The sequence below is a fragment of the Morone saxatilis genome, unplaced genomic scaffold, assembly GCF_004916995.1.
Source record: "Morone saxatilis isolate NCDOM2014 unplaced genomic scaffold, NCSU_SB_2.0 Contig17, whole genome shotgun sequence".
Lineage (NCBI taxonomy): Eukaryota > Metazoa > Chordata > Actinopteri > Moronidae > Morone > Morone saxatilis.
The window spans coordinates 25,124,469-25,147,603 of record NW_023339729.1 but is presented as its reverse complement, the minus strand read 5'-3'; the positions used below and the strand labels follow the sequence as shown (position 1 = coordinate 25,147,603).

Genomic DNA, 23,135 nt, shown 5'->3' with positions numbered 1-23,135 from the left:
AAGTACTGAGTCAGTATTTCAACATTCCACTCAGGCTTGACACAATCACATAAGCTTCCTAAACAACCACTAAAAAGATAAAATACAAAAAACAAAACATGGAGGTTTTGGATCGATCAGTTATACTCTGGCCACATGAATACTTCAAATTTCGAAAAAATCAGATTCTTTTAATCTTTGTCAGACTGGACTTAATGGTATGCCACTTTCTGTGATGGCACCCGTGGCAGGACATTCAGATACTCTGGACAAGAAACCTGTTTGTCATTCAAATGTACAAATCCAAATCACTGCTTATTGTATCTTCCTCACCAATTATGTTCTGATTTGGTTTTTTCTTCTTTTATATATTTATGCTATGCCATACACGGTAATCTTTTTTTGAACTTTCAAGGATACCCTGTATAATTGTAAGAGGATGATTGTCATCCAGAGGTATGAAAAATTGTCTCGGGAGTTGTTTACGAAAAATAGATACAATTTAGTGGTTAAGCATCTGCGACAAGAAAAACAATCGAGGTCTGTGCAAGGCCAGTGAAAACTCACAGTTTGCGTATTAAGTCTGTATTGATTGATTTAACATTATTATTTTAAAATCCCCAATGGAACATCAAGAAAGACAAGAGATTGGTATTTATTTGCCTAACTTCAAAAAGTTCTCCTAAACAGGAAATATTATCTGCTCAGTAATCTCATCCAAATCTCCTGGTTTTACAGCAATAAACTCCTGCCAGTTACTGAGTTTACTGTTTGGGTTTATTGTCCAGTTTTTAATATAATATGAAATATATATAAAATATGTCACTGAGTCAGTTTACTAAATGATAGAAAAGGGCTCCCTTAAGGAAAAAGGTTGGGAACCACTGGCGTAGGCGCTACTGTGACGAGCTCCACGTAGACCACCTGTTAAAATCAGCCTGACCCGGTTTGAGTTGAGTCCTGCTGGGAGTGTGACTCACTGTGATTTGGCTGAGTCCTGCCAGCCTCATGGTGAGCGTGGGGGACATAAAGTATTTGAAGGCGAGGTCCAGGCTCTCCTTGTCGAAGCACAGCGCGCTGTCCAGCGGCTCCTTCACCGTGCTCCACATCAGGTCGGCCATGTTGCGCGCTGCACTCTGCCGCAGCTCCTGGTCCGACAGCTTACACAGATACCTGCAGGCCGCATCCAAAATGTGATGAGCTCAATTGTTAAAAGGAATTATCAGCTGACTAACATTTTGAATTTCGTGCTTCGATTCACTGAAATAAGTTAAACCAGCTGCTCTCTCATTCTAATGTTTGGACAGAATGAAGCTCTGTGTTAAAGATTCAGAGGAGGCTTGTGCCGATTAAAGGATGATGGATGATTGGCTTTTCCAACGCCGGTATTAATGCGGTTTCTACTAACTTTCTATCAGAACTAAGATGGTATGAATGTTATAAAGATGTTAAATAATCTGTAGAATCTGCAGAGCACTCAGGGATGTTTCTGGTGGAGCGATGCCCGCTGAGCCCCGTTAATCAGCTGCAGTGACGAGTGAATTTTAAATCCTTAATTACAGCCTAAGCCTATCTGCGAGCTATGTAAAAGATGTGTGCCAGTGAAGGACATGCAGACCACTAATTTATTTGCACACATTATAAAAACGGCTCCCTTTTAAAAGCCGGTGTGTCTGTGCTTGGTGCCACAGGGTTAATAAGTCCATGTAAAACAGCTCATGTGGAAACTTAAAGTTAAAAGAAGATACATTTCACATAAATTCAGATAATTTAGAGGCAAAGTGCCAATAATTGTATTAAAAGGACTGCACTACCCATAATGCTCTGGGAGCAAAAGAGGCAATGATTTGAATGTAGTTAGCGTTAGCTCTTGTTGTTAGCAGACCAAGTTTAGTAGCTCTGTTAAGTGTGCACCTGTTTCTTCATTTCAAGGCCAGAATCTTGTGTAGGGCTGCCCACATGAGTTCAAATATTATCAAAATTGCAAATGTGCAATATCAAAATCGTTTTTTCAATGAAAATGAAATTTGTGATGCAAAAATGATATTTCCCACACTAATCTAGTATGAAAATATCTGTCAAAATCATTGCAATATGATGTTTTTACCATATCGTGCAGCCCTAATCTCGTCTTCTCTTGTGACAGTTAGTCACAATGATAAGACACAGGATGTGGATTTGAAATAAAGTTCAAAAATAACTGATCACCCAAACCTAACGCAGGGTTTCAATTTCATCCTCTCCCAACGCCCACATATATGTGGGAAGTGACAGTTTTGTTCATCTAGAATATCTCTGACTTATCTAATTATTAGCTTGTTGTGTAAAATTTGCAGAATTGTTTGGTTGCTGATTTTTCCCACACGTACAGCAGGAGGATGAATGAGGTGTTGTCCTAAAGATATGCTTCTCAGTCTAATGTTCTTACTACATCCATTTTAACACTGGCAAGAAAAAACTTTACCAGGAAGAATCATCATGCCAAGACACACCCCAACGGTGATAACAGACTAAATCATTGCAATTCAAAAGAGTTTGTCATGTTAACGCGACCTGGCAGCCCCAAGCGTTTATTTTTTCACTCTCACATTCACATTTTTTGTCTTTGAATCCAAACATTTAAATTACTGTGCTGCTACCCTTGAGATTAATTTTTAATCACGTTCATTTTCGAGCCCTGTGTAGGCGTATTTTGAGATATCTGATCAACAGCGGAGTGCTGCTGACTCATCCAGTCTTCACTCCGAGCTGGGATAGTCAGGTTTGTGGTTTTCAGATCTTTCCTGATGAGTTTGGGAGGCTACAGTTGCTGCTGAAGGGATTTTTGTTTTGCTGATCAAACTGATTTCAAACAACTGCAAAGACCTAAAGCGGACTGAACCACGAAAACTGTGCCAAATCTTATTTTTGAGGGGGGAAAAAGTTACGTGAAATTACATTTTGAACTGTCTGGTTTTATTGAACTACAGCCTGGAAAAACAATCCCAAATCTGTTTTGATTATGATTTATACTTACTCATATTGCCAGTAAACATTCAACATGAAAATCAACCCACAAAGCTAAACGGATGAGACTTGAGGCCGAGCAGAAGGAAAGTAGAGATAGACGTTGTGTGGGGTCAGTTTACGTTGCAGTCAACAACAAATTGAACACCACAAAGAGAGCATCAATAAAGAGTTAATTTATCAAAACGTGTAGCCACAGCAGGCTAGTACAGGAGACCTGGGTCTAATTGGGACCCTGCTTTTATGGTATGTGTTACTTAACAAAATATAAGGTTATTCCGTTTTTTCCGGCTTTTTGTATGGCTGCTTGTGTGCTGACCACATTTAAGTGATTCATTAAGTTTCATAGTTTCCATGGCCTATTAGGTCCTGAGTGAGTCACAGCCCATGGGTCCTTCCTGAGTCTGGTCAAGTGAGTATGAACTTTATAGCTTCACCATTTCTTATTATTTTGTGTTTTATGGCTTCCTGTACAGCTTTACTCGGCTATGAATCACACTGATAGAGGTAATCCCTGATCTTGATAGACTAAAAAAATGTGCTCGTGCATCATACGCCGCTGGTGTGTGCTGCCCTTTAGAGTCTCCTAGCTGTTAGAGCTGGATGATGAAGAATCTCCTCCTCCTCAATGCAGGTAACATGTTGCTGGCTGTTGAATCTTTTAAAATGTGAACTGTGGGCTGGATGGATACTATGAGGGGAGTGTGTGTTTTAATAAAACCAGGGAATGACCCTTTAATTGTTGTTCTTATTACAGTAATGGTTTTATTGGAGCGGAGAGAGTCTCTGCTCAGTGAGACAGAAGAGTCGGCGAGGCAGCGGAGCATCAGCCCGCCCGAGTCACATGACTGGCCCTGCTAGCGCTCTGCCTCCTCTAGGGTCATGTGAGGAGAGGTTCGCTGGGTGCCTAGCAACTGTTGCCATGGTGACGGAAGCTCTTCCTAGCAACACAAGTGTGGCACTTTGGTATTTGGCGGGGAGGGGGAGAGAGAGCACGAATGAGCGAGGTGCACTGACTGAGTGAGTGAGAGAGACGGAGACAGAGAGAGCTCTGAGTCGAACACGTTTGGCTTCGTCACTTCAAATGGAAGCAACACACCTAGACGCTGAAACACGGTTGTTCAAAGCATATAAAGGTGCAATAAGTACGCAATAAGTTTAATGTGGAAGATTGAGGAGGTTACGGAGTCAGAGCTAGCAGTCTTGTGCAGACTTTTGGTTTGCTCCGATCTGAAGCAAAGAGTCGCCACCAATCCTCTGCAGAAGCTCCGTTTCTTCCAGCCTGGTTGGGGCGGAGGAGCTGCTGGATGCTGTGCTGACAGGGAAACAAGGTGTTCAACAAAATGGCAGCTACTCAGTCATATACAAACCGGGGACTCAGACAGGCCCTGCAGCAGAGAGCAGAAGCTCAGAAAATGCTCTCCTTATTTGCCTCACTGGGTCTTAATAATATATTGCACCTCTCCTCCTCCCCCTCCTCCTCCTCCCCCCAGGTGTGTTTGCTTATGATCTGTTGTTGACTTGGTCCCTTGGACTGTGTGATTGTTGTCTGGGTGTATGTCTAGGTTCTGTATATAAATGCAGGGTTATTGTCGTTTGCTGTATGAAATAGAGTTCATACTGTCCAATCGTGGCTACTCGAGATTGCAGACATGCGATCCGATCGACAGGGGTGACGGGAGTGAGAGAGTGACGTCACAGCTGCCAACGTCAGGAAACGTTACAGCTACTTCACTAATGGTTACAACTATAAACCAGTACAAAAATGACAATGACCAACATTTTGCAACATAAAAACTTAAAAACTACACTGCCAGCACTAGGACAAGGCATTATGGGAAAAGGGGTCTGCTGCCTGGAGAGAGTCTGTGGGATTACAAACTAGTGAGCAGCTCACACAAAGGTTGATAAATATTTTTATTCAGGGTTTTTCTATTAGACGGGAAACGTGACAAAAAACCTGACTTAAAGTAAACGCTCCAGGGTGCGGTTAGTTTTGGTGAGCAGGCGTACGAAGACTGGAGATGTGTGCTGTCTGATCCATGGAAAAGAAGAGGCAAATTGAACCGTTGATATAAGATCAGATGGCCAGTTGGCACAGGCTTGGTATGAAATGACTGATTAAAGAAACTCAGCATATGTGTGTTGACAGCGTGCAACAACTGAATATCAGCTTCTGCCAAAGCAAACAGATTCATCAGGAACAAAAGGAGTTTACCACCATGTGTCACTCACCGTATTACATAGGTGCGGAACGGTATGATGTGCTGCATGACCGCAGGAATGTGCAACCATATTCGGATCTGTGGACAGGACCAAAAACACAACGCACAGAATTTACCATCACAAACACAGCAGATTATCTACATTTGTTGTCATGTTTTTGTCAGTTTATGAGGCACGTTGAGCTAAAACTAATGCAGTCTAATATTTTGTCCAACCTGTTTTTATTAATGACGATGAGGTTAGATATTAGAAACACTGTATTCACTGTAATGTAATACAATTCAACCGCACAACAAACTACGACATTAGAAATTAAATCCCCCCCTCACTGAAGCGGTTTCAATAAAAACATTATAACATTAACGAAGAGAGGATTTATTGCAGGACTGTTGTATTAGACTGCATTAGTCTTAGGCTAGGTGTATCTCATAAAGTGGATTTCAAATCCACCTCAAAACTCTCAATAAATGTCTCAAGCTTTCATTTCGTGGCTTTTAAATTCACAGCCAGCGGTAAGCAGCACTTGTGTCTGGGTTGGTGGACTTACATTGGAGACGATGGTGATGAAGGCGTGGGCGATGGGGAAGGGGAGGCTCTCTGGAGTGCCCGACTCGAAGCACTCCTTCATCAGGGAGAGGCCGTGCTTCCCGCAGAACAGACAGACGTAACGCAGCAGATGCAGAGGCACCTCCACGTCCTGGTCAGTGAGGAGAGACGACGTCAGACACACCTTATACACCGAGTCCAGGCTCACTCTTTACATCGGTGGCACTGGTACAGCAGCACGGAACTTCTCAACACATTATGTAAATGAGTGTAAACAGGAATGAAGGTGCAGATAAATGTTTCTTTATTCACAGCACACACAACAGGAACTCTATAGCTGATTGGGGGGCTGAACCAAATGTCAGTTTTACATTCAAAGCATCTATTGCTGATTAATCACTAATCATGGGTGCCCTCCAGTGACCTGGAGGAGGGGGAGCGCCGTTAGTAGAGGATAGAGACGGAAAAAGAAAAGCTGCCCAGCACTATTCGGTACAGCCATATAGAATATATTATTATTATTATTTTTCACTTACATTTATTTCTCACTTAAAGTCCCCTTTCACTCAAAATCAGTGGTTCTTGTTGTTGCTACAGTGTGATGTTTGAATGATGTCTGTGCAGAGTTCGACTCTAGAATCATTTCATCTGTTTCTCTGAGCCACAACAACCCAATACGAGTGCGATGCAGATTTGACGGTGGAGTAGGAAACATCTTGTGTCCAGCATTATTTGCATATTCATAGATTCTGTCATTTTTAATGGGGTTTTTAATTATTTTAATGTGAAAATTAGTCTTTTTTGTGTGTGGAAACACCACATCAGACACACATTATTCCACATGTCTAGAGAGGATCTTTAAACAATGCAAGTGTTTTGTAAAATGTGGCGTAATGCCAATGTTGGTGCACTCTAAAACACAATGTAAAAATCAATGTATTTCATGTACGTCAATTATTTTGGCCAGTAGAAACAGTGAAAATCTATGATAATAGAAGACCCGCTCAATGCCCCCCCCCCCCTGATTTTTATAGAGCCTGTTCTTAAATCCACCCCCAACCCTCCACCCTGGTGCTTAATGAAACTTTTATTACAGTGAGCAGGTAAAAGCCACCGAGCTAGCACATTACCTGGGGACACATTACTGCTCTCTGGGGGACAGTGAATTCATCTGCAGGAAACCAAACCACATCCAATAAACGCCAACTCGCCTAGCACAGCTCTTTTTTCTATTTTCACCAGTATGCAAGGCTCTAACCCCAATCTCCAAGCTAAGTATAAAACTAAAAACTATAATATACACAGAGGCTCATTTAACACGGGACACAAGCACTGCATTCCTTTCCAAAACACTGTTATTAAACTGATTCTGATCTCTTTAAGATCTTCATCTGGGAACACAAAGAGCAGCGTCAAGAGCGCAGACCAATGAAAGCCTGTTACCATGGACTTCACGAGGCTCAGCACACTGTAATAATGTGGGCGTAGATTTGACAAAACAACCCAAAGAGGACAGGAAATGTGGACAATACTTAGCTAAACAGAGAACTGCACTCAATTCGAAAAACTCAACACACCGCCAGAGCAGGCCTTCCTCTGTGAGTCATAACTGAACACATGAACCGTCTTCACCTGACAGTCATTATTTTATTAGGTTTTATTTTCTTATCTGTCCCGTGTGACAGCGGCTGCCTGTGTTAATAACAGTAATCTATGAGGTTACTAGGGACACACGCCTCTGTTTTTTGGTACGTCATCTTCTGCTTTTTATTTGCAGGCCCACACTGATCACACGTTACATCTGTACTGATCTACAGGTGACTCACACCTACATTAAATGTGCCTTAAGGTTATTAACACTGAACGAAACACTAACACTTGGTTTAAAAAAACATTTTAGTGAACTGGAAAACAAATTAAAACTAAAAAACAATATTGTGTGCTTCCAAAATAACTCAAATAAAATAAAAATATATAGGAAATGTCTTTAGTTTGAGTCTGGTCAGCAAGCACGAGGAGGACTGGGTGAATGTTTGTTTGACTGTGAGTCAAGGTTTTTTATTGTAATGCCAATACTGAACTTTTTAAATCTTGCTCCAGATATTAGATATATCCAATCTAATAATAACAAACTCAAATAATACTGAAACTAAAGTAAAGCTACACATTTTCAAACAAGAAAAACTAAACTGAAACAAACAAACTCACTCTGGAAGCTAACAAAGTGAACTGATTCTGTGAATCTTTTCCTGTTTCTGGGAGATTTTCCATCCCATGTGAAGCCATTTAGTTCGCTGATATCAAAAACAAAAGTAGTCCACAGGACAGAATAAATCCAAGCTGGGCCACTCCACACAGAGCACATCGTAGCAACATGAAACCTCACATCAGACAACGGTTATATTTGGATACTCAGCTGCCCGGGTATCAGGTTTCTGATCTCAAGTCAGGAGACAGTAAGAACCTCACCGTAAGAGAAATGCAAAGAACAGCTTTGGAAATGTCTGTCAGTAGACAGTGTTCACAACACGCTGGAGCAGAGCTGCAATGATCGTTAACAGAACTATTCAATTAATCTATTGATTTCATCAGTCTGACTTATTGGGACAAGAAAAAGTGAATATTTCTGTTTTTTTAGTCCTGTAGGACAGCAAACTATTCTCCCCAGCGCTGACGAGGATGATGACTTTAAGAAATGTGAGACCAATCACAGGGGGTGACTCAGTGAAAACTGTTAGAGGAAGTGAACTAACATTACAGTCCAGGCTGATGATGTGGCGCTTTATTTATTTTTTCCTGTTATTCTGTCCCTCACATGCATGTGCCAGAGAAGATGTGACCAATAAACCTCTTCACTGGTCATGTGACACTTTTTGGCACATGACGGGCCCCCTGATGTGCTCGCCTCCGGCTTGCATCTAGTTTTCATCATCGCCCTTTCTCCCCCGGCTCCTGCTCTGGATGCAGCACAGCTGTCGGGTTTGGGCACGGAGCTCGTTCGTGCAGCTTCCCAATAAAACAGCTTCAGGACGGAATAAATGACAGAAACACAACCAGCACGAGGACAACAGGGCACGAACTACTCTGGCGTTTAGAGCATTAAGTTACAGAGTGCTTCTCAGAGCAATCAGGAGCTTCATTGACACGAATGAGGAAGTGTTTTTGCAGCAGCGACGGGATTGTCTGAACCTTAAGGCAACATGTTCTTGAGGGATTATTTCCTGCTGCAGGTGTCATGTGATTGACAGGAAGCAGTGTAATTGAAGGCAGCAGTCAACTCTGTGAAATAAGGATAAGGTAGATAGCTTACGTTCATGTCGCAGAAGGAGCCGAGGATGTTGCTTTCGTGAGCAGATATGTCCTGGAGAACAGAAACAGATAAGCCAGGGTTTTAGAGGATATGCACTCAAAGGGAAAACCTCAATCTTCCTAAAACTGAGAAAGACAAGGCTTGTTTTTAATGCTGAGTTCTGTTTAGTTCATGAATTCAGACATTTCTGAATTACAGGCCACTGTTCACAGTCAGAGGATGTTAAAAGGAGTTGAACAGAGAAGAACTTTGTTTGGTATTGTGAGCAGAAAGTGCATTTACACTACAGAGCCTGTTTTAATCAGGAGAACATCTGAGCTGATCGACCTGATTGATAACGGTCTTTTGAGGCGGGTACTGAAAACAGATTTTATTCTTTAAAGACAGACACACAGTGGTAACATTATCCAGTTTAAGGGATTCTTATTAAAATGTTTGTTATGCATTTATGTTAAAGAATATCTTTAGGTGATGTTTCAGTCTGTGGGTGTGGTGGTGTGTCAGGTGTGTGACGTTGTCCTCACCTCTATAGTGGGGTGTGTGTTGTGTTTGTAGGCTGTGTAGAGAGGGAACTGGATCTGGAAGATCTTGGCGGCACACAACAGCAGTTTCTCCCTCTCCTCTGTGTTCCAGGAGCTGAACGGGTCCTGGCTGTCACTGTTTCCTCCGATACCACCATCACCACCCCCAGACCCACTGCCGCCCTCCCCAGGCCCCAGCGCTTCCATCTGGGCTTCACATGGCTGGTTGGCCCCCTGACCCTGGGTCTTATTCTGGTTCAGGTCGGGGGCGTCAGCATCCTCTTCGGCAGAGTCTCTCTCCACATTCACAGGTTCGTCCTCCCCAGGTGAGGACGGCTGGGCGAGGGCCCCGGGTGCAGTCTCGCCCCCACTCCAATCGGACCCCACCCCATCAGTCCCAGACACGCCTCCTTTGTGAGTGTGGTCCTGGACGCTGCAGAGGCGGTCTCTCAGGCTGCTGATCTGAGCGATGACCAGGTTGATGAGGGCGTAGACCAGCTGGTTGAAGACCTCCAGGTGCTTGTACTCCTTGAAGCAGCAGAGACATTGTCTGAAGACACAGGAGAAGAACCAGGAAGTGTTAAAGACTCAATAAACACGGCTGCAGATCATCTTTCTGAGACCAGCTCACTTCAGGAGTAACTTTACTGAGTGTTACTGGAGTTCCTGGAGCGACAAATGACATCAATACTTTCAGGTATTTCTATAGAACCGCATGCTATCTGTGACGCTTTTCTTACTTTTCAATACAATACAGTTCAACAGTTAAAAGAACTCACTGAAAATCTGACATGTAAACAGTTCAAGGAACACTGGGAGCTTGGATGAATGAAGTATTATAAAGGTTGAAGGGTTAGTTCCCCCTTCAGCAAACAAACTAACAATGGAGGCAACGGTAGACCAGCTCTCTGTTCTGTGAGCTAAAATGACTGTTTTTGTCAATGGAGTCTGGTGGCTTTGAAAAGAGCGATATAACAGCTGTTTCTGGTTCAGACATTTTTGGCCCCCAAAAAACAAGAATCTGTCTGGAGCTGCGACACTTATCTGTAATGCTAATTTCTCTTTTCTTTTTTTGGGTTTGGATTCCATAGCTAGCCTCGCAAGGCAGACCCGAGAGATCTAGCAGCCACCACTACGGAGGTTCGGCAAAACACAGAGGAAAGGCGCCAGGCCAGGACGTATGACGCACATTTTAGAACTGGAAGTCGATTTTAAAAATATTATATCTCCATTCAGGATTCTTGTCACGTCCTGGAAAGAGAACTGAGTGCGTGTGAGTGCGCAGATGTTTTGCCACGTCTCAGTGTAGCTCTTACCCGTCACTTAAGTCAAAGTACAGGACGGGTCACCAGCAATTTCCTCTTACTTTCCGCAAAGATGGAAGCATTACACACTTACAAATAACACACAGCAGGCCCGCGGAAGGACCGCTTCTTGGCAACTTTTAAACAAATGAGTCAGCAGATTTTGAAGGTTTAGGTCTCAAGCCTCCTTCAAACACCAAGCATGAAGACATTCCAGCTGGATGAATGAAAACAGGCAGACACCAAACTAGAATGAGAGTCATCATTACTCAGTCAGACCCTTCCTGTCGCCTCATGGCCTCCACTCGCAGAGCAGATTGGAGTCTAAAAATGGTTTTTTTTAATATATTTCTTGTGAGATTTATTCATCCAAATGAAGGTTGTCAATGGATTGAATGCCTTGCTCGAGGGGAACTCTGAGTTGCTGCAGATGGGCATAATGAGTGATTCGTGTCTACTGAGCAGATTTTCCCAGCTGGTGAAAATCCAGCATGACTGGAGTTTGTCTTTATTTCCAGAACTTCCTCACTGCTTTACATCACTGTCAAGACGGTTTTCCAGCTCGTCTGAAATAAGATTTGCAGTTTTTATTCAATGTTTTTGAAAGATATGCTGGACAGAGTGGTGGGGGGTCAATGAAACCACAACTTCTAGTGATAAAGTCCTGCTGAGGGACGCCAGCCACTAAAACACCCCTGCAGTAAGAGTACTGTTGGGACGTGAGTTTAAATGTGGTCAGAATATTCAGGTAACGCAAAGAGCCGCTTATTACAGTTCAGAGGAACCTTAAATTTGAGCACAGAGGATGGAGGAGAGATGGGCAGACCTTGCTTTCCTTTCAGCCACATTATTTTCACTGTATCTGACTCGTGAGAGGAAGCAGCACTGACCTCTGCGTCCAGGAGCTGATGTAGCCCAGCACTCGCAGGGCATGTTCCTTCTTCAGCTGGAAGCCTCCTTCACTGCTGTCTGCATCCGATACTGAGGAGAGAGCAGAGGGGAGAGGCGTTACAGGACAGACAGACACACGGACTTAACACCGCCGACCAACTGCCGGTTGGTTTTTATAGCTGACAAGTCAAAGGCAAAGCAAATAGAAAACAAAAGAAGCATTCAAATAAAAGAAAAATATTCCACTGTCGACAAAAACGTCTCGTTCTGTTTTTTTTGTTTGTTATACATGTTGACGTGCAAAAAGAAAAAGTATAGAAATGTTTTGTAGTTTAATTTTGACCCTTTAACTTCATTCCAAGCTACCTTTTTGGTTTTATTTGTGCTTTGACTTACAATTACTTCTCATAATTTCCTTTCCAGTGAAGAATACATTTACTGTTACTGTTATATACATTGTTCAACTGTATATCTGCCATTATCGGCCACTGAAAAACCCATATCTGTCGAGTTAAAGGGGTACCACGAGGTTTTGAGAACTCACAAGACATTTAAAAAGGAATGAAAACCAAAGCAGCAGAGGACAAGATAACCAGACGTCCAAAGTCTGAGTTTCCAAATACAGGAAATGACTAAAGTAGTTCTTCTTTGTCGTTATCAATTTGTAACCTCTGACCCCGAACTGAGACACTCGAGGGATGTCACTCGAGTCCAACAGAGTGTTAACAGGATGAGCAGCACTTCCTCTGACAGGCACACTCACCTCTCTGTGTGAAGACTGCTGGAGTTGTCCAATTAGGCATTCAAATGAAAAGAGAATATCCTGGAGACTGTGTGGGACACTTACATGCTGATCAAAGATCTTTTATAGCTTTAACCCTTAGAGACCTTTCAGGTTATGAAACTCCAGTGAGACATTGTTCAGCGTTCCCACTCCTTTAAACAAATCATTTTCTTTCCAGGACATTTTCCAGGAGTCATTGGTGACACTACAGGACAGCCCTCGCTCACCAACTGACTGCGTTCATTTACACACATCCTGAAAGCATTTATTTTATTTAACAGAAATATCACATTCTTCAAAAGATCACTGCGAGTCACTTCCACTTTACTGCTGGTAAACTCACTCTCAGGACATTTCCAGGTGTTTCCATGACTGCAGAACTAGTCTTTGTATTTCCAGCTTCATTTGGAAACCCTGATTGTATCTTGAATTAAAGATAATGTTGTGTTAAGAAGTGACCTGCAGCTCTGGGAAATACTAACAGTGCAAGAAAGCTTTCTTAAACAATGGATGGATATCGTAAGAGGGGAATAAGGAGGGAATACTTCTCAGAAAATGGGAAAAACACGGATCATCTTTACTGCAATAATCGAGGACACACGTCATATCTGGATGAGACAATATGGACACAGATTCAGTAGACAGGAATGTATGCCCCGCTCAGTTACCATGGTTTGTTGATGAGGAGTAAAATATACTCAGATTGACAAAAAGAAAAGTGAATGTCGAATGTTTACCCTCAAACATTGCTACTGATGCTCAGATGGGCTCTAATGTGGAGGCTGCCTCGTACAGAGACATGAGATATTGGCAGCAGACTTCAGCGGCTTCAGTCTAAAGTTACGGTTATTGTGTCGGGTCTTCATCAGTCACACCCCGTTCAGAGGAATCAAGTGTCTCCGCTGAATCGCTGACCTGAATTTGGCAGCAAAGACACACAGAAGACAAAAAACAGCAACAACAGTACCCTCACTGAACCTTTGAGCTCTACGTGTGAACAGAAGCTCCTCTGAAGAACCGGCGGTGGTGATCTGGGATGCTGCCGTGCCGCCGTTTCACTGCTTTGATGGCGTTTGTCTGTGAACGGGCTCACGGGAGCCAACGTTACACGCAGTTTATGGCAGCTCACCGTGAATATAAAGAGGAGGAGGACACCTGCGCTGTGTGATCACACTCCTTCAGCTCGGCAGCGGCTGGAGGCGTTTAAACGCTCCGGCTGCGACACTAAAAGCTGTACAGTTCAACCAAAACGTGTCGGTGAAAGGCGACAGCGGTCGACGGCGTATTGAGGAGGTGGCAGAGGATCTGAAACACTCTCAGAATCTGTAATTATAAAGACTTTTCTGTGAATGGCACTGAGCTGCCTGTAGAAGCAGAGCGGGACGTCAGTGAGGCTGTTTCATCCATTACAGACCTTTAGACCACATCGGCTCTGAGACCAGGGGTTCGACAAGACTTCACGGCGAGTCGCAGAGAGGCCTTCTTCATTTATGGGAGAAAACAATAAAGATATACACAGTAGTCGGCCCACATCTCAGCATTTTCTTCATTCACTCAGAGCCTTCACTCTCTGCATTAAAGTACGCAGTTAGAAACAACCAAAGAGCTAACAGAACAATGAGAAGAAAACACTGGATTCGTCAGAAGCCCATTACGTATGTGCGACTGTTGCTTGTACAATGTGTTTCCTAGAAATATCAGTAAAACACATCTCTGGTGCAGAATTCATCCAGATCGCTGGTTTTACACAAACTTCCTGCAGTTATTGTGTTCACTGTCAGCTGTTCTCTACTGTTACTGTTACGCATTGAATAGAATAGAATATAAATGGATAATATCCATAAAATATGTCACTTAGTCTGTTTACTCGATGATAGAGAAGGGCTGGTTTAAGGAAAAAGACTCTGTGTGCAGACTGCGACATTAAAACAGGGACTTTATATTTGATCAACCCAAAGCTTAAAGCGACAGAACCGCCTGAAGCTGGAGCTTGGCGGGGACCTGTGCGGTTTGTCGTCATTAGTGGGCACAACAGTGGCTCAGAATAAAAGAGCCCATTATCATCACCACTATAACCCATTCATGTCTCAATAATCTATTAGAAAACGTCAAACAAATACCAATGAATGTCTTCCTCAACCTCCCGGAGCCCACGGTGACATCTGGTTGTCTCTGTCTGACACAAAGACAACACACACACACACACAAACAGAAAAGCAGCAAATCCTCGCATTTTTGGAAAGCACGTGGCTCGGCCGGTGCTCGGAAACCCCGGCTGAACACTGCTCCCTGTTGTAAAAGGGGATCCTGCCTCTTCCGCGCACGCACAAACACATGCTGCTGCAGCACATCTGAGGTCACAGGTCACCTGCAGGCACAACACATGGAGCTGCCAGTCTCCTAGACAGAGCTGTCACAGCTGACAGCCGCCCGCTGTGGGACCCCCGTCCAGTTCCACCAGTTCACAGCTCCACTGGTGGAAAAGCACATCAGCAGCAGATTACGTGTCCTGTAATCTGAGTGGGAATCGAGCCGGCGGTGCTCGATCAGACAGTTCCTACTTCAAATCAAACTTCTGACAGCTTTATGCTTCTCAGGCAAACTTCCTGCATGTCTGCTTGTGTCTAGACAACATTAAATAGTTGAGAATTTGGGGTTTTATAGAGGAAAACATTTTTAAAAATCGAGATACGATAATCGCGTACTGCCTGCTTCTCGTGGCAGAGAACAATAATATACCCACGTTTTTACATTTTAAAGTTTATGCACACCTGAGCGTAAGAAAGGATTTAATATTAATTCACATTACGGTAAGACAACCAAAATACACACACAGCTCACGTTCAAACTTCTCAAACATACTCTGGCTTTCACAGAACATAAAGCCCGTCAAAGTTCTGCAGAAAAAGTCAAAATATATTATTAACAGATCATTTAATCTGCTAAACGCTTTTGGCAATGCGTCTGCACTGGTATTCACAAAGAATCCTGTAATAATGTGACACAAACTGTCGTCTGTCTGACTTTATATACACAGAGCAGTTCAGTTTCTGGCATGTTTGAGAATACAGGTGATAAATTAAAGCCACTGTTGGACTCGTGAGCAACGTCGGGCAGAGTTTCCCAGAAATATGCACAACTCTCTTCCACACATCAGTATTACACACAATCTGCTGCTGTCACATGATCACACAGCAGCCGATCTCTGGAATATTTCGATATTTCAATCACAGAACTGGAGTGAACTTCCAGTCGGCGTTAGAAAAGACCTCCTACAGTGTAATCTCACACATGGACGGAGATGAAGGACATTTCTCGTGGTCTGGGGTTCCCCTCGGTCGCAGCGAGGAGAAATCTTAATGCTGCAATATTTTAGACAACAGTTGCGCCTCCAACTCCGTCGTGGCAGCAGTTTGTGTTCGGCCCTTTCCTGTCTCAACGTGACAATGTCCCCGTGCACAAAGCCACAACCGCGAGCCAGGTTTTATCAGCCAGCATCAGCGCAGACTCCACTGATAACCTGCTTAGACCGGAGCAGACGGTCCGGCCTGGGCGACGAGCGGCCTCTATTAACGGAAAATTAATGACACTGACCTTTAAAACAACACTTGACAGACTGCCTAACGAGAGAGGGAGAAACAAAACAACAACACAAACAGAAAGAGTCGCTCTCACACCAACCAGTGGCACCTGTCTCCTCTGTGGACGCTCTCCCGGCACTATGGGAGCAAATCCTTCACGTTAGAGTCTGAAATCTGCTTTAAAAAGCCGTGATAACAGCATTAAATCGTTAAAATGACACGTTCAGCTCTCCTGTGTGTGTCTGTAACGCTTTACCCACACGCTGCACACCAAGGATGAAACAGGTGTCCACTCTATTTGCTCCTAACTCACAACAACACATGAAACCGGTGTGATGAGCTGCTGGTTTCCAGGTACAGGTGCTGCAGAGAGAGCCTGCAGGAGGAGCTTTCACTGCACACAAACAGGGCTGGAGGTTCAGAGGGAAAGCCCCAATAACCCGAGCATCTGTGCACAACAGCGTTCAGACTGCAGCTGTGACACAAACAGGCTTTTGTTGTGTGTCTTAACGCAGCAAACCTCCTTAAAGTGCAGCAAGGCCTGGTTAGCACGCGTTAACAAGCGTGCTAACTTCCAGCGATAAAGGCGACTCTCTGGCTTTAAGGTGACATTAGCTCTGCGGGGTGGAAACGGGGGGCTTTTCTTTGTGGCTGGATTATAATTTAACTTAAAAAAAAAAAAAAACCCGAGCGACAAACACAAGCTACCGAGGATTAAACCGTGTCGCTGTGTGCCAAAATACTGCGCCTGGTTGCAGCCTTTAATTCACCAGCTGCAGCCAAACTTAACACTTGAACACATTTACAAAAACACACGTTATGAGAAAACATCTGAGACATCATCGTGTGAGTGTGACAGCACCGCGAGCAGTTGGCCATTTTGAGATGTTGAATGTGAGCCAGCCACAAAACAATGGGAGGCAGCGGAGTGGACAGCGAGCAGACTGACCTGACAAACACATCAAACAAAGTCAGCACAGCTAGGTGGCTAGTAGAAAACCCGTGCAGGCCAGGTTTAAAACCCGTGCTCAACCGTGCTAACGCGTTTTAAAACCCCGTGTTAGTGGTGTCACACATGTGGAAACCGAGCGAGGTGATTTTAAGCTGCTCGGTTGTTTGACTTGTGTTTTAAAAAAAAAAAAAAAAAGGAGTGTTTGACAAGACAGGCCTAAAAAAAAAAACCACACAAAAAAACAACATTTGCATCCTTTAAGCATTAAAGTGTCACCGCCTGCAGACACACACTCGACCCCTAATCGATAAAAACACACTAAGTTAGATTTAGCCTCACAGCTAACACCCCCTCCTCCTCCTCCTCTTCATCAAGCTCCAGTGGACAGGCGGTGCTAACAGCAGAGCTAGCAGGTAAATAAAATCCCCGTTTATTTGTTCACTTACTTTCATTTAAAACCTCCACCAGCTCGGCGCAGTTTTCGCACATTGTCTCATGAAGCGGAGCGCACCTTGACTCAAACCATGGCGCTGGCAGAAACTGTTGTTGGCTGGCAGTTGGTTGTTTTTTTGGGGGGGTGAGAAAAGGCCCGGTGGAGGGAGTGATTGGGGAAGGTTATTCCACCGAGGGACACCCGGGGGGAGACGGAGAGGCTGCAGAGCGGGATTTGCATCCGAGCGACGTTGGTGTGCGAGCAGAAGTGAAAGGGAGGCAGAGGAAGAGAGAGTCGAGTCAGCCTCCAATCTGAGCGTTACATGAGAGAGCAGACCCGGTAGCCATGTTGAAAAAGGAGGGGGGGGGGGTTGGGAGGTGAGGAGGAGGAGGGGGGCGGATACGGAGAGGAAGGACTTGGTGTTTTCGTGCGTCTCTTTCGCTCGTTCGGGGTTGTTTCGGTGCTCTCAAAAGCGAGAGTTCCGCGGTGAATGTAATGTTACAACCTTTTCTTCAGGATCTCAAGGGCGACTGCCGTGAAACTACTCCTGGCTTCATGACATTCATTCAAAACAACCACGGAAATTAACATCTTTATAAGTTTTTTTATTTAACAAAAAATATTTTAAAATATTTAGATTTATTATATATGTTATATTAATATTAACCGCATAAAAATATTTTTAACTATTCATATATATTAAATATAATTATAGTAAATGGTGTATATAAACTATGAATATGACAATAAAAGACTTTATTTTCTTTCATAACACGATAAAAAATATTTATGATTCATATTTTTTAATATGTTTATGTCGTGTTATTAAAGAAACATATTAATCTTTAATATATATTAAAGATTAATATGTTTATGTCGTGTTATGAAAGAAAAGAAAGTCTTTTTATTGTCATATTGAGAGTGCACCATTTACAGCACTTTTTACATACATGAAGTGAAACTTGGCCTCTGCATTTGACCCATCCTACATACATTAGGAGCAGTGGGCAGCCTAAGCACCCGGGGAGCAGTTAGGGGTTAGGTGTCCTGCTCAAGGGCACCTCGGCAGAGCACAGGAGGTGAAAACTGGCAACTCTCCAGCTACTAGTCCACACTCCATACTGTCTGTGGGGCTTGAACCGGCGACCCTCCGGTTCCCGAGCCAAGTCCCTTCACACTGAGCTACTGTCAGCTGGGTTATTTTTATTATACCTTTAATTTTTTTATTTTATTTCCTATGTGTGTATTATAGTGAGAACATTTCCCCAGTGTGGGATCAGTAAAGTCTGTCTTATTATAAATAATTGTATGATGTGAAACCTTAAAATGTAGAAGATACCATCTTATATTACTTATAAACAGATACACATATATTCGCAAACGTTCACATTTTTAAACCAGTAACAACAAATATGAAACGCTTTAATATGTTGCCCACTTAAATTAACCTCGTTTGTCTTGTTTCATATATTTCCTTTTATTTGTATTAATAAAATATTTGAGAACTTGCAAACAGCACTTATGAGATCTTTTGTGTTGTATTGTCCCTAATTGTTGCTGAATAAAGTTAAAAAACAAAATAAAACAATGTGAAACCACTACCAAATCCAGTAATGAGGTTTACACACTTGTTCTTCATTTTTGTGTGGTTTTATTTAGTGTTTGTCTGTACAGTGTACTCATCCTGCATGTACCCTAAACACCGCAGGCAGGGAGGTTATAAAGGGAGGAAAAAATTTAATATTTTCTTCACAATGTCTGTTTCCATTTCCTCTGATGTAATACATCTGACATTACAGCTCTATCCCTCATTATCCAAATACCTTTCAGACCCAGTCTTTATGTCACCTACAGGGACCTGTAGTCAGGTGACTTTACGTTTTCTAAAATCAGACCCAGATGTTAGGACTTTCTCAGATCCCACAGTGTAGGTTTTTGTGTGTGTAGGCTGGAAAACTTCACTTGCCAGAATGAAGTTTCTCTCCCTGGAACCAGACCTGGTAGGACCGGGCCAACAGGACCACGACCAGCTGGCACCTCGCAGCGTTTCTTTCAGTGTAGATTAACGCAGAGCATTGCTGCTCATCATCCCCTGATGTCTGTCTGCCTACCACTGAGCTGTACTGATGCGTTCACGTTAGTTTAATTAAAATACCGTATTATACCGGGCAGAGGCTTATTTTAATGTCACTCCTTCCGAAATGAACCAGATTTATATACTTTTTATTTTACAGTAGACATTTTGTGTTGTAGGAGGGAAAGCACAAGTGGAGCTAAAGACAATGATGGTTGCAATTATTGTAATGCAACGCAGCAATTAATAATGTTAAGTAGTTCAGTGTAGTACTGGGGCCGAGCTAAAATGTCTGCTGTGATAAAGGTCCGTTCAACTTTAGTTTCACTCCACATCTTTCTACCTGGTCGGGGTGACTCCCCTGCAATGCCCCCAGGAACATAACTAAATCTACACAGCCAAGTTTAAAAACTATTTCCCAGAACAAACCAACTCCCCAGACCCTTTTAGAACATGTCATGTGCAATAACCCTTCAGGTCCTGGAAGCCTTGCTGTGACATTCCTCGTCTTTTCCAGGCTTTCCGTAACCTTCAGGGCTTTTGGGTAAGAAGCAGAGTCTCACAGCAGGTTTTTTTTTTTTTGTAAAAATAGCCAACTTTATATTCTCAGAGTACTAAGACAGCTTTACAAACAGGATGATATGCATACAGCCTTCCTTCTCATCCAAACGCAGAGCGGTCCAACTGAAGCTCCGACACAGAGAGCCAGAATAAAAGAAAAAAAACAAAACACACTAAACAAACCAAAACAAGACAACAAAGGAAGCGAGGAAGTACATGTCTACCCCTTGAGGGTCACATTCGTCCTGCACCATGCACATGGCACTTCTGAAACCAGAGCAATTAGTCAACTAACCATTGCAAGTGTTTGAACATTATATATTACATATTAACAAATAGGAGACGAGGTGAATTGAGGGTGAAGAGGGATTAAAAATAACCGAAATTCTTTCAACTTCATGCAGGTGTAGAAGAACCATATGGCCAAACAAAGCTTTAATTAGCAAAGGATTAACAAAAGATGGCATATTACACAAAAAAAATCTTTGTATAAAATAAGTTTGTAGGAAAAAAAAAGAATCTGCGCCAGGGTGGAGGGGGGTCAGGGGGACGATTCTCATTTACATATTGACATTGATTTGGTCGACGTACAACCGAGTGCTGGGGTCCTTCCTATGGCCCCTCATTCTCTTTTCAAACACACACACTCGCACACAAACACACTTGAAAAGAAAACTATTTATCAACAGGAAGCGTCCTTGCTCTCTCTTGACCTTTCCCCCTTCAGTGCCGTTTTGTACACGCCGCCGCCGCCGCCGCCACCGCCACCGCCACCGCTTCAGTCACACATCTCCTCGGGGATCTCGTGAGGGTTGAGGATGCCGGGGACCGACATCTGGATCTTGTGTTTCTCCTCCTGGGCTTGGCGCAGAGCCGTCTCCCTCTCCTCCAGGAACAGGTCCGTCGTGTCCTCGCCAGCAAACTCCTGCAGGACCACACAAGCAGAGGCTCAGCGGCGCTCACACCACACCTCGGGCTCTAGAGTCACGCTGGCCAAACAGCCGTTTTCCCACAGAGGCAGACCTGCACGGCTCAAACTTTCCACTCAAACGTTAAAACAGTGCTGACGCAGGTTGTAGCTTTCAAACGCTTCCAATCAGATTAGACTTTATGTGTCCTCTTTGTTTTAAGTCATGACCTTTTTGCTTTGCCCTTTCATTTATCTTTGTCTCAGTTCTCTCACTAAATATTTGAGCAGTTACATCCACTTTTATATAAAGAGTGCTGAAGAATTAAGTAAACTCAGAACTGAGCATTAGCATTTTAGTTCTCTCACCTCAAGGTCAATGGGTTTTATGTATTCATTTTATAGCCTAACGTTAGCCTTTTACTTCTGGTGATCACATTTACAATTTAAAAATCATAAATGTGGTGTTCACTTGTAAAGATTATCTTGCTGAATTAAACGTAAGCATCAAAAACGTTTGTTCACAGAGCTTATTTTCTACAATAATCCAAAATCCTGTTTGCTTTTTGTCGAAGAAAGCAGGTTGGATTCCAATATGTCCTCCCTGCAGCACTTTATTGTCTGAACTGTCTGTAAAACAGTAAAAGAGACTCTCTGCAGTGTTTGGAAATGAGTCTCAGGCACTACTGTGAACAAAAACCACTTTACACTGCCAAATTTCTAAAATTTAAAGCAAGTTTAAACTTGAGTCTCAGGTTTGGAGATTCAGGCAACACGCCTGTTTAAATTGGTAAAGTGATTGATCACAGCAGGCTGCTTGCACTGCTGCGGCCCTCTGATAGGCTCTATTCAGAGTCTGGTTATTGTCCTTAAACAGCCTCGCTGTGAATGACAGGAAGTGACATAGTGGAGAACTGCAGATACAAATCCTCTACAAACATGACGAGTCACTCCTGTACATCTCAGTTTTGATATTTTCATTCATTAGCGTTTGGACACTCACCTTGATCTGCACGAGGAAGTCCCTCAGGTGCTCCTTGAAGGCGGGGATGTCTTGATTCAGGCTGAACAGACCCGTTACGAACACCTTCACCTGGGCACTGAAGACAAGACATTCAATTAGCTGCTAATCTGGGAACAAGGGTGGACGAAATAACAGAAACATCTATAACAGCCTCGTATTAAACAACTTCATATTAACAGTCCACTCCAGACACATTTGTTGGTAGTATGTAAATACTCGCATGTGATCCATATTTAGTTCAACATGGTTATCCCACATAAAAAGTGTTAGAGGGAACAGAGAGGTTCAGTCTCAGATGAGGAGTCTGTCAGACGTATCAGAAGTAGCATCTATTAGTTGTTTATGTTGTTTTTTAGGGTGTTCGGTTGTTGTGAATGTGTAATATCTGCTTCGATGTTACAGCGTGGTCCCACTGTTATTACGCTGTGGACAGAGGGGAGCTCCAGGGTCTGCTTTACATCCACATGTTTACATCCACATGTGGCACTCTACCATGTTCACCATACCAGTCTAAACTCTCGCTCTCTGTGCTGACAGCTCCGCTCTGCACTGGGGGGGTTCAGGTTTCTTGGGCAGTGGAATTTTCTAGAATGTGTTGTTTCAGATTTAGGAAGAGTACAGATATCTTCCCCATCAGTAGAGGAATGTAAAAACATTTCTTTAGTGACAAACCTTGCACAGAAGTCAAAGTCAGACATTTTAGGGGCATAAACAGAAGAAAAAGTGATGGAGATCTTTAACTTCTTCCCTCTCTGATCAACTGCTACTTCACCAAGGTGTTTCCCTGAACTGGTTGTGTGGATGCATCAATTCAATGTTATCACTTGTTTTGTTGAAAAATAGTCTGAACCAGTGATGATGTTTCAATGTTTTAACCACACGATTACTATTACATAAACAGCCTCAAGCCTTAATTTATTTTGTGGAACAAAACTGTTTTCTACATAAATCAAAGTGAGAGAATTCTCTAGAATTTGAGGAAGAGACAGAGTTCAACAGTGCTCAACAGGACTACAAACACTGTGTGTGTGTGTGT

At 43.1% G+C, this 23,135-nt stretch overlaps 2 protein-coding genes across 3 annotated transcripts in view; both read right to left on the bottom strand.

The window, feature by feature from the left end:
• usp34 (ubiquitin specific peptidase 34) overlaps positions 1–17,888 on the bottom strand; it is a 52,842-nt gene extending 34,954 nt beyond the window's left edge. The window contains 7 exon segments of the mRNA XM_035660118.1: positions 960–1,152; positions 5,221–5,288; positions 5,759–5,908; positions 9,068–9,118; positions 9,592–10,138; positions 11,783–11,873; positions 17,547–17,888. Of these exon segments, the coding sequence (XP_035516011.1) occupies positions 960–1,152; positions 5,221–5,288; positions 5,759–5,908; positions 9,068–9,118; positions 9,592–10,138; positions 11,783–11,873; positions 17,547–17,589 (1,143 nt within the window). The 5' untranslated portion in view covers positions 17,590–17,888.
• A 2,288-nt stretch (positions 17,889–20,176) lies between these two features.
• The window catches only part of xpo1a (exportin 1 (CRM1 homolog, yeast) a), a 16,883-nt gene continuing 13,924 nt past the window's right edge, over positions 20,177–23,135 (bottom strand). For both annotated transcript variants that reach the window (XM_035659563.1, XM_035659564.1), the window contains exons 24-25: positions 22,079–22,175; positions 20,177–21,093 (exon numbers count right to left, since the gene is read on the bottom strand). In XM_035659563.1, the coding sequence (XP_035515456.1) occupies positions 20,947–21,093; positions 22,079–22,175 (244 nt within the window). In that variant the 3' untranslated portion in view covers positions 20,177–20,946. The remainder of the gene's footprint in view (positions 21,094–22,078; positions 22,176–23,135) is intronic.